Source organism: Oncorhynchus clarkii, chromosome 25, assembly GCF_045791955.1.
Source record: "Oncorhynchus clarkii lewisi isolate Uvic-CL-2024 chromosome 25, UVic_Ocla_1.0, whole genome shotgun sequence".
NCBI lineage: Eukaryota > Metazoa > Chordata > Actinopteri > Salmoniformes > Salmonidae > Oncorhynchus > Oncorhynchus clarkii.
In genome coordinates this window covers 2,310,219-2,322,314 of record NC_092171.1, presented here as the reverse complement: position 1 = coordinate 2,322,314, position 12,096 = coordinate 2,310,219, and the positions used below count along the sequence as shown (strand labels likewise).

Below are 12,096 nucleotides of genomic sequence, written 5' to 3'. Positions count from 1 at the left end.
TCTCCAATCTCATAGACCATTTTATAAAAAGGCTCAGTGCCGTTAACTTTGCAAGGTGAGGGTGCACATACACAAGTATTGAAAACGGGGACCAATATTTTTTATGATTATACAGATAAGACAGAACAGAACACACATGGATCCCCTACCAAATCAACCCCCCCACCCACCCCAAAACCAGACTTAAAGCAGGCATGATATAAACTCAGCAAAAAAAAAGAAACGTCCTCTCACTGTCAACTGCGTTTATTTTAAGCAAACTTAACATGTGTAAATATTTGTATGAACACAAGATTCAACAACTGAGACAAACTGAACAAGTTCCACAGACATGACTAACGGAAATGGAATAATGTGTCCCTGAACAAAGGGGGGGTCAAAATCAAAAGTAACAGTCTCCTCCTCATGAACTGCACCAGATTTGACAGTTCTTGCTGTGAGATGTTACCCCACTCTTCCACCAAGGCACCTGCAAGTTTCCTGACATTTCTGGTGGGAATGGCCCTAGCCTTCACCCTCCGATCCAACAGGTCCCAAACGTGTTCAATGGGATTGAGATCCGGGCTCTTCGCTGGCCATGGCAGAACACTGACATTTCTGTCTTGCAGGAAATTACGCACAGAACAAGCAGTATGGCTGGTGGCATTGTCATGCTGGAGGGTCATGTCAGGATGAGCCTGCAGGAAGGGTACCACATGAGGGAGGAGGATGTCTTCCCTGTAACGCACATCGTTGAGATTGCCTGCAATGACAACAAGCTCAGTCCGATGATGCTGTGACACACCACAATAGACCATGACGGACCCTCAACCACCAAATCGATCCCGCTCCAGAGTACAGGCCTCGGTGTGATGCTCATTCCTTTGACGATAATCGCGAATCCAACCATCACCCCTGGTGAGACAAAACTGCGTATCGTTAGTGAAGAGCACTTTTTTCCAGTCCTGTCTGGTCCAGCGACGGTGGGTTTGTGCCCATAGGCGACATTGTTGCCGGTGATGTCTGGTGAGGACCTGCCTTACATCAGGCCTACAAGTCCTCCGTCCAGCCTCGCTTAGCCTATTGCGGACAGTCTGAGCACTGATGAAGGGATTGTGCGTTCCTGGTATAACTCGGGCAGTTGTTGTTGCCATCCTGTACCTGTCCCGCAGGTGTGATGTTCAGATGTACCAATCCTGTGCAGATGTGGTCTGCCACTGCGAGGACGATCAGCTGTCCGTCCTGTAGCGCCGTCTCACAGTACATTGCAATGTATTGCCCTGGCCACATCTGCAGTCCTCATGCCTCCTTGCAGCATGTCTAAGGCACGTTCACGCAGATGAGCAGGGACCCTGGGCATCTTTCTTTTGGTGTTTTTCAGAGTCCGTAGAAAGGCCTCTTTTAGTGTCTTAAGTTTTCATCACTGTGACCTTAATTGCCTACCGTCTGTAACCTGTTAGTGTCTTAACGACCGGTCCACAGGTGCATGTTAATTAATTATTTATGGTTCATTGAACAAGCATGGGAAACAGTGTTTAAACCCTTTACAATGAAGATCTGTGAAGTTATTTGGATTTTTACAAATTATCTTTGAAATACAGGGTCCTGAAAAAGGGACGTTTTGCTGAGTTTACATGGGTGCCAATAACACGTATCTTTTTGTAGGGAAAAACTATTGCTTATTGAACAAAATCTTTCTCTGAGCAAATGTATTAGTGTACTTTTTGTTGAGTATACAAAATATAGCTCAGTACTTATGTTATTTGCTTTGTATGGTCTTTTTTGCTCATCTTTGTCAAGGGTGCCAATAATTTTGGAGGTGACCATATTAATATAAATCCCTGATTGTTTGTGTCACAAAACTGCCACAGCCATCATGCTTATTAGCGTCACTAAGGGGTCACTGGGTTGACGACTGACCCCGAGTGTAAACGTGCGTAACTTATCCTCTGATACACTTTATAGTTTGACATCTCAGCTCTTTGATATCTGCACTCATTAAAAACGCTGACGCATAATGTCGGAGTATTGATTGATGCTCAAATGATATGGTCTCGTCTTCCTGAGAGGTTGTATGTACCAACCAGGGTCCTCCTTGGTAAATTTGAATTCAAGTCACTCAATTGAGTAAGTGATTTAAATAGAAAATGATACAATGGAAAAATGTGTGAAATAAAAAGCATGTTATTTTCTGTGTATTAGGTTGACTTAACTTTTCAAGATGCCAACCCCAAAAGTTACGTTTTAGTATTGTACAGTTCTGTTTCAGCTGGTATTTGCCTGGTAATCAAGTAGGTATTAATTTATCTCCCTCCCTCCCTCCCTCCTCAGGTGCAGTATGTCATTCAAGGCTACCACAAGAGGAGAGAGTACATTGCTGCCTTTCTCAGTCACTTTGGAATGTGAGTCTGCGGTATGTGTGTGCGCCCATGTATGTGAGAAAAAAACATAGATATCACATACAGTGGGGAGAACAAGTATTTGAGACACTGCCGATTTTGCAGGTTTTCCTACTTACAAAGCATGTAGAGGTCTGTAATTTGTATCATAGGTACACTTCAACTTGTATGATTTTTAAGTAATTAATTAGCATTTTATTGCATGACATAAGTATTTGATACATCAGAAAAGCAGAATTTAATATTTGGTACAGAAACCTTTTTTTGCAATTACAGAGATCATACGTTTCCTGTAGTTCTTGACCAGGTTTGCACACACTGCAGCAGGGATTTTGGCCCACTCCTCCATACAGACCTTCTCCAGATCCTTCAGGTTTCATGGCTGTCGCTGGGCAATACGGACTTTCAGCTCCCTCCAAAGATTTTCTATTGGGTTCAGGTCTGGAGACTGGTTAGGCCACTCCAGGACCTTGAGATGCTTCTTATGGAGCCACTCCTTAGTTGCACTGGCTGTGTGTTTCGGGTCGTTGTCATACTGGAAGACCAAGCTACGACCCATCTTCAATGCTCTTACTGAGGGAAGGAGGTTGTTGGCCAAGATCTCGCGATACATGGCCCCATCCATCCTCCCCTCAATACGGTGCAGTCGTTCTGTCCCCTTTGCAGAAAAGCATCCCCAAAGAATGATGTTTCCACCTTCATGCTTCACGGTTGGGATGGTGTTCTTGGGGTTGTACTCATCCTTCTTCTTCCTCCAAACACGGCGAGTGGAGTTTAGACCAAAAAGCTCTATTTTTGTCTCATCAGACCACATGACCTTCTCCCATTCCTCATCTGGATCATCCAGATGGTCATTGGCAAACTTCAGACGGGCCTGGAAAAGCGCTGGCTTGAGCAGGGGGACCTTGCGTGCGCTGCAGGATTTTAATCCATGACGGCGTAGTGTGTTACTAATGGTTTTCTTTGAGACTGTGGTCCCAGCTCTCTTCAGGTCATTGACCAGGTCCTGCCGTGTAGTTCTGGGCTGATCCCTCACCTTCCTCATGATCATTGATGCCCCACGAGGTGAGATCTTGCATGGAGCCCCAGACCGAGGATGATTGACCGTCATCTTGAACTTCTTCCATTTTCTAATAATTGCACCAACAATTGTTGCCTTCTCACCAAGCTGCTTGCCTATTGTCCTGTAGCCCATCCCAGCCTTGAGCAGGTCTACAATTTTATCCCTGATGTCCTTACATAGCTCCCTGGTCTTGGCCTTTGTGGAGAGGTTGGAGTCTGTTTGATTGAGTGTGTGGACAGGTGTCTTTTATACAGGTAACGAGTTTAAATAGGTGCAGTTAATACAGTGGAGAACAGGAGAGCTTCTTAAAGAAAAACTAACAGGTCTGTGAGAGCCGGAATACTTACTGGTTGGTAGGTAATCAAATACTTATGTCATGCAATAAAATGCAAATTAATTACTTAATAATCATACAATGTGATTTTCTGGATTTTTGTTTTAGATTCTGTCTCTCACAGTTGAAGTGTACCTATGATAAAAATTACAGACCTCTATATGCTTTGTAAGTAGGAAAACCTGCAAAATCGGCAGTGTGTCAAATACTTGTTCTCCTCACTGTATGTCCTGTCTGGTCCAGCGACGGTGGGTTTGTGCCCATAGGCGACGTTGTTGCCGGTGATGTCTGGTGAGGACCTGCCTTAGAACAGGCCTACAGTTCCTCAGTCCAGCCTCTCTCAGCCTATTGTGGACAGTCTGAGCACTGATGTTGTGCATTCCTGGTGTAACTGGTGTAACCTGTCCCGCAGGTGTGATGTTCAGATGTACCGATCCTGTGCAGGTGTTGTTAAACGTGGTCTGCCACTGCGAGGACGATCAGCTGTCTGTCCTGTCTCCCTTTTGTGCTGTCTTAGGCGTCTCACAGTACGGACATTGCAATTTATTGCACTGGCCACATCTGCAGTCCTCATGCCTCCTTGCAGCATGCCTAAGGCACGTTCACGCCGATGAGCAGGGACCCTGGGCATCTTTATTTTGGTGTTTTTCAGAGTCAGTAGAAAGGCCACTTTTAGTGTCCTAAGTTTTCATAACTGTGACCTTATTTGCCTACCGTCTGTAAGCTGTTAGTGTCTTAACGACCATTTAACAGGTGCATGTTCATTTAATTGTTTATGGTTCATTGAACAAGCATGGGAAACAGTGTTTAAACTCTTTACGATGAAAATCTGTGAAGTTATTTGGATTTTTATCTTTGAAAGACAGGGTCCTGAAAAAGGGACGTTTCTTTTTATAATTAATTTTTTTAAGGAATTTGAAATTATTTATACTGTTACTGTTGATACTTAAATATATTTAAAACCAAATACTTTTAGACTTTTACTCAAGTAGTATTTTACTGGGTGACTTTTACTTGAGGCAGTTTATATTAAGGTATCTTTGACTTTTACTCAAATATGACAATTGTGTACTTTTTCCACCACTGACGATTCAGCTGCCCTGCGCGCCGAGTAAGCCAACTGTTGCCACACATTTCATGTGTCTGAAGGTACAAATCCTACCTTCTCGGCTGGCCCAGAGAACAAATCAAGTGCGCTGTAAGCCTACCGCTGGCAAAACGGATGGCTCAGATGACCGTGTCAAGTAGCAGACAAAAGAAAGTTACTGTGAGATGTCAAAATGTTTAAAACCATGACAAGAGAGAGGCTGCCAGCGAATGCAGCAAAGCGATGCTGTTTTTATGAGTGAGTTCATGCTGAAGTTCTTACTGAGCACTGTCAACACTTTGTATTCAACACTTTTATAAGCCACAAAACGCGCATTCTTCTTATTTCCACTCAGCGCTACAACAAGCACTGCAGCCGTAATGAATGAGAAGGAAAGTGTATCTATAGGCTTGCGTTGTTGTTATTTTTAACTTCTTGGGTCTATTTTAATATCAAGGAATAATTCAGAAATAATGCGGTGCGACTCGAGTTTCCCCATCAGCTGGAAGACGAGTGTCCCTTTTTGGTCAGTGTCAGTGGAGGAAAGGGAGAGCGGAGGGATGTTGAGGCAGACCCTCAGACTTCTGCTCTCTCCCTCTGCTGACACTGATCATCAGATGCAGGCACCATCAGCCCAGTAAAATAAAAAGCAAATTATTGAAATGTATGCTCACTCAGCTGTGCTTCACAAGTAATACAACAACGCATCTATTACCGGTGTGATCATATAACCACAGCCATTATGCTGTGATAATGTATTGGGCCTATAGCTTACTGCACAAACCTCATTGTTACAGTACTGTTTTTAATTGGTTAGGCTTACGTTTTTTAAATCATATTAAAAAAAGATCTGAGCGGTAGATATCGGTTTGCATTTGATCTTGACTCAGAAAAGGTTGGTGACCACTGTTCTAGAGTTTTCCCTGTTAACACTATCAACATTTCCCTTTACTGTGGCAATTGTGGTTAAATCAACGCAATATTAGCCACTTTCAATGTAACATACTGAAACAAAATGAACTGTGCAAGAGATTTTGTTGTAGTCAGAACACATCGGAGTATGATTCTATTGCATTGACATGCACAACTCAGCCCGTACTCTATTGCCGTATATGGATCTGTGGCATTTATGGATCTGTGCTATTTACTTTGAACTGGACTGTGTTTACAGCATGAATCGGTCGTGTGTAGATGCGGATGCACTTGTTTTCAGATCAAAGTGAGAGCTGCATGTAGCCACGTGTGCACATTTTGTTAATATCCTTTGCTAGTTAGTGAGTTATTAGCCCAGTTATAGATCATTTGTAGTCAGCGATAGGGGAGTGATTGCTTCCTACAAGGGCACAAAACATAAACATTTCTAGACATCTTTTAAAAGCGCGTCTGGTAAATAGCTTTTTTTTGTCTTAAAGGGGCAGCGTTGTATTTTGAGACAGGCTTGAATAAGCTAAGTAGCGATAGGCAGAGGGTAGCACAATTTGTCTGATTCTCTGTAATAATGGTATGGGAATAATAATGCTTTTTATTTTGTGAAGTTTTTTCTTGCATCAAACAAAACAACAACATTCTTCAGTCACTTCCTTGTCTGAAGGACAAGTGGATAAACAGGTTGATGTCAAGCCCTGCGTGTCTCAGGGAATGTAGGCCTAAATTTAACACCACACATTGGCTGCTACTGTAGGCTGAATGATAGAACAGCTATTTCCATGTTAAAATGTTAAAAATACATTTGCTTCGTTGTTTCTGATGGTAGGCCACTTTGGAAGACCTACATTATGATAAAATTGCCACAGTAGCATACATGGCCACTGTTAAAGCTGTAAACAGTAAACGCGTGCTGGAAGTTGCACAGAATTTTGACCATGTTCAAGTTTGTACTCAGCAGACCTGAAATTTGCTCAGTACCGAAAATATTTACAGGGAATGTTGCTCCCACCAATTTAATGGGTAAACCTAACCAACGTTTCAGCAACGCAGAGCCTTCTTCAGTGTTGGAAAGCCCCTGCATTTGAAGAGGGCTCTGCTTTGCTGAGAAGTTGTTTAGGTTAATAAATATATATATATAATAAAATAAAAAAGCTTTACCCATTAAGTTAGGAGCATGTATAGGCAGTGCTACTTTCTTCTTAGCAAGCACATTTGTGGCATTATATTTGATTAGTATGGGGCATGTGGACACATTACAGTGTCTATATAAGAAAGGTGTGTGTGTGCGTGCATGCTTGTTGCAGGGGGGTGGTGGAGTACGATGCAGAGGGATTCACCAAGCTCACTCTTCTCCTCATGTGGAAAGACTTCTGTTTCCTTGTCCATGGTGAGTTCCACACAAACACACACACACACTTCTTTCCTACATTGATCCCCACGTCACCTCTTTCTCACTATCTCTCTCTCTTTCTCTCCCCTATGTCTCTCCCCTTCTCCCCTCTCCTCCTCCAGTGGACCTCCCTCTGTACTTCCCGCGGGACCAGCCCACTCTGACTTTCCAGTCTGTGTACCACTTCACCAACAGTGGGCAGCTGTACTCGCAGGTGCAGAAGTCCTACCCTTACAGCCCCCGCTGGGACGGCAACGAGATGGCCAAGCGAGCCAAGTAAGACAGTCAGTCTTGCATCCCCCCCACTAATGGTTAGGGTTGAGGGAGGGGAAGCTGATCCTAGATCTGTATCTAGGGGATGCTTTGTTCACCCCGTAGCATACTGGACAACAATGACCAGTATGACCCGCTATACCATACAATAATGACTTACACTGAGTGCACTTTTACATTAGGAACGACTTCCTAATATTGAGTTGCACCCGCTTTTGCCCTCAGGACAGCCGCAATTCGTCGGGGCGTCTACAAGGTGTCAAAAGCGTTCCACAGGGATGCTGGCCCATGTTGACTCGCGTTCCGCAGTTGTGTCAAGTTGTCTGGATGTCCTTTGGTTGGTGGACCATTCTTGATACCCAAGGGAAACTGTTGAGCGTGAAAAACCCAGCAATGTTGCAGTTGTTGACACACTCAAACCGTTGTGCCTGGCACCTACTACCATACCCCGTTCAAAGGAACTTTTGTCATGCCCATGTCCATTTGAATGGCAAAGATACACAATCTATGTCTCAATTGTCTCAAGGCTTAAAAATCCTTCTTTAACCTGTCTCCTCCCCTTCAGCTACACTGATTGAAGGGGATTTAACAATTGACACCAATAAGGGATCATAGCTTTTACCTAGATTCACCTGGTCAGTCTGTTTCCTAAAGTCTTGTACACTTTAGTGTATAATTATCCATAATACAGGATGATAATGATAAAAATTTAATTAATTTGTTAAGGCCTTTGTAAACGACTAGTTAGCAAGAAACTTGTAAAGCTGTTGAACCTGCTACCATCTTTGGACCAGCTCTCCCTCGCCAAATACATTTTATCTCAATCTAACTAATCTGGGATAATAATGCAAAAAAATCCCTGTCGCACTAACGATCACAATAACAGTACGACCACCTAATCGCTTTCATCGAAAAGGCATATCACTACGCACACCGTGGTGAAGATTTGTATGCAAAATAGATGTGATATGATTTATAAATGTATGGCTCTCCCAACTTTATCCTACTCTACCTTTTTTATTTTTTAACATGAACCAGTTAACCCTGTTTGTTGTTTAATTGCTTATCTCCAGCTGACCATGCTTACTTTGCACAGAACAGGAATGCTTAACTATAAAAGCAGAGGTTTAGTCCCAAAGTTGATGGTTACATGGAATAGATATGTCATTGTCTTTGTTTATATCGCCGGTCTCCAAGGAAAGTCAGTATTCTATTGCTGAAAGAGCAAACCGGTGCTTTGCTTTTATGGTCAGATAAGTACTGGTGCACTTCCAGTGAATCTGTATCTGTCTAAATGACTTTTATTGCTCACTTTCTCGCTCTCTCTATCTGTCTATCTTTCTCCACAGAGCATACTTCAAGAGCTTCATCCCTCAGTTTCAGGAAGGGGCCTTTGCCACTGGGAAACTCTAGGACTGAAGTACAGCAGTGTGTTTGTGTGTGAGCATGTGCGTGTGTGTTTGTGTGTGAATGGACTGCATGATAGTGATAATGTGCTTACTGTACGGGTACTCTCTAACGCCACGTTGAGCATTTCATGCTTTTTCCTACACTGTATGTTTTTCCATTCTATTAAGTTGTTTTTTCTCCTTTCTTAAAACTAGAGGGAATGAAAGTACTGAAAAGCTGTTACTAAAATGGTTTGGAGTAGTAGGTCAGAACCACTTGTTACATCAACAGACAGATGTGGGGCTTGCCCAGCCAAAGTGTTACAACTTCAAAGCAGACGTCACTTCTGATCTTCAGAGTGTTTGTCAGAGAACTGGAAAAGGGCCCTTGAAGGGGAATAACGGAACCCCTCTGACTCATTGTTGGACTGTCTGTCAAAGTGTTCACCTTTCTCAGTGAGGTAGAGCTAGAGCGAGAGCTACGTCACCAGGTTATGCAGCTGCTCACTCACTGCAGCGCTAGATAGAACTTTGATGAATAACACGAAAATAATCAACTTTAGTTAACGGTGATCATACAAGATTCGTGAAGGTTACTGCTCAAGCAGCAACGCACGCACGAGGGGACTCCTCATAAACCCAATACACTGGCAATTTTCAAAATAGCCTGCATCAGACTTTAGCACATAACCGAACAAAACACACCTTTAACTTTATCGTCAGAAGCGTCATCAGACCTAGGTGGTAGCCTATATAATTTCTCATGTTCAATGCTCTGTAAACCAAGCAGAAAATGCTGTGCTCTAAAGATGGCATAGCCACACAAATACATTAGAAGATAATAGTTGATCTGGTCAGAAACACTGTTCTCACAACCTTTATCTCCTAAATGATGTCGCTGGTGTATTTTGTAATATATTGCTCAGTAGGCTATAAGGTTTTTTAACCAGGCTCGAATCCTTCCAGGCTGAAAACATGCAAGAATACTTTTCCATTTTATAAAATGAGCCTACATTATTACATTCTCTTGCTCGCTCAAGGCAAATCGCTTGCATCATTTAGTAAATCATTGTCAATAGTCTACCGATTTAGAAAATGTAAATGTGGGCTAAGAATAAATATAATAATAGCATATGTGATCAACCCCAATGAAAAGTTTGAAAGTGAGCATAAATCACATTTCGATAGATGCATGCATCAGTACCTAGGCTATCTATTAAATCTGCAACGGAAATTATTTTACATGGATAGGTTCGCTGTCAGCTGGCTGCTGTAGTGAAGTTACAATTTAATAAAACATATCTTCCATAAATGAGCCGTATAGCCCATATGTGTCATCCAATGAAGTGGACGTTATGTTGCACACTCACTAGTCTTTCCCTCTCATTTTAGTATATATATTTGTATATATATTTTGCCGTAATGATCTGATCACACCATGCAACAATTGATGTAGCCTACAGTCAGAGATGGAAGATGGGCAATGTTAATTGGCAGGTGGAATGATGTCCAATGGGGTTGCATGGTTAAAAGTGGGAGGCGGGATCAGGTTGGCTCCTTTCATCCTTGCTTGGCAGAGATCTCAGAAAAGGTCAAAGGATGAATCTGCTACCCAAATTGATCACAGAAAATGTTTAAGACATTTCTCACAATTGATTGGGCTTCCCGAATTTAGTATATTCGCTGTGACCAAAAGTTTAATATTTTTGTAGATTTATGTTATTCCACAAAGTTCTATCTAGCGCTGCAGTGAGTGGGGAGCTGCATAACATAGTTTTAGCGCTATCTTGCTCTCCCTGAGTGAGAGAGGTGAGCACTCTGACAGACAATTCAACAATGGGTTAGAGGGGTTTATTCCCCTTTAACTGTTTGACTGGAGCTCAATGTGGGAAAGATCAAGATCAGCGGTTCATCTTCATTCATATCAAACAGTGGGGTGGGGCCAAACCTTGATCTTACCACCTGATTACGTTCTACACTTGTCTTAATCCTTGCCTTGAGAAGTCCTCCTTAGTACATTGGAGAATACTGTAAAAACCTGTGATCGTATTTTGACTTACTACATGACAGTTTTTACTGAATTATGTTTTTCTGTTATATTTTTGTTTCACCAACATCTCAATCAGTCATTTTCCCAATAAACCCTCAAATCATATACTGTCCAGAAATACATTCTTTCAAAGTTGATGTGATTGTAAGCCACTGAGATGCACTGTGAATTCTGGCCTGTGCTAAATGTACTGTGCCTTCAGAAAGTATTCACACATCACATTTTGTTGTTTTACAAAGTGGAATTAAAATAGATTTAATTGTAATTGTATGTCAGTGATCTACACAAAATACTCATGTCAAAGTGGAAGATTCTTTCTGGGTAATCTCAGAGTTTTGCACACCTGGATTGTAAAAAAAAAACCATCCCATTAGTATTTTTAATGTTCTTCAAGCTCTGTCAAGTTGGTTCTTGATCATTGCTAAACAGCCAGCGATTTAAGTCGAAACTTTAGCTCGGCCATTGAGGGACATTCATTGGCATCTTGGTAAGCAACTCCAGTGTGCATTTGGCCTTGTGTTTTAGATTATTGTCCTGCTGAAAGGTACAATTGTCTCCCAGTATCTGTTGGAAAGCAGACTGAAACGGATTTTCCTATAGGATTTTGCCTGTGCTTAGTTCTATTCTGTTACTTTTTATCCTAAAAAAAACCTCCCTAATCCTTTGCGATGACAGGCACACCGATAACACGATGCAGCCACCACCATTCTTGAAATTGTGAGGCGTGGTACTCGGGGATCTGTTGGATTTGCCCCAAACATAACACTTTGTATTTAGGACAAAAAGTTAATTTCTTTGCCACATTCTTTGCAGCATTACCTTAGTGCCTTATTGCAAACAAGATGCATGCTCTGTCATTTAGGTTAGTATTGTGGAGTAACTACAATGTTGTTGATCCATCCTCAGTTATTGGTCACGATTAACTTTTCCTCTCCATATCATAACGCATCTATTACACATCTATAAGCATGTCATGAACATGTTATAACAGGTTTAAAGACGAGAGGAGAGAACTCGAGACAAAGGGGTTGTTTCAGAATGACCAGAAGCTGATCTGTTATGATCCGCATTAGGTTAATTAAATATATCCATAGCATATGTATAGCACATTTATGTCATGCAAAAGCTCATATTTGTGTATCTTAATAGATGCATTATTACAATGACACCGTAGTGTCATTATGGCTGTTGTCATTATGGCCATAC

General features: G+C 42.0%; 1 protein-coding gene across 2 annotated transcripts in view; it reads left to right on the top strand.

Moving 5' to 3' along the window:
* The window catches only part of LOC139383749 (BRISC and BRCA1 A complex member 2), a 207,483-nt gene extending 196,488 nt beyond the window's left edge, over positions 1 to 10,995 (top strand). Inside the window, exons 9-13 of one of the 2 annotated variants that reach the window (XR_011628781.1) lie at positions 2,311 to 2,381; positions 7,094 to 7,176; positions 7,302 to 7,455; positions 8,802 to 9,301; positions 10,595 to 10,995. Coding sequence is in view for 1 of the 2 variants with exons in the window: in XM_071128309.1 (XP_070984410.1) it covers positions 2,311 to 2,381; positions 7,094 to 7,176; positions 7,302 to 7,455; positions 8,802 to 8,865 (372 nt within the window). In the remaining variant the exon portion in view is untranslated. Of the gene's footprint in view, positions 1 to 2,310; positions 2,382 to 7,093; positions 7,177 to 7,301; positions 7,456 to 8,801 lie in introns of both variants that reach the window. The other variant, XM_071128309.1, reaches the window with a different exon arrangement.
* Positions 10,996 to 12,096: the final 1,101 nt, after the last annotated feature.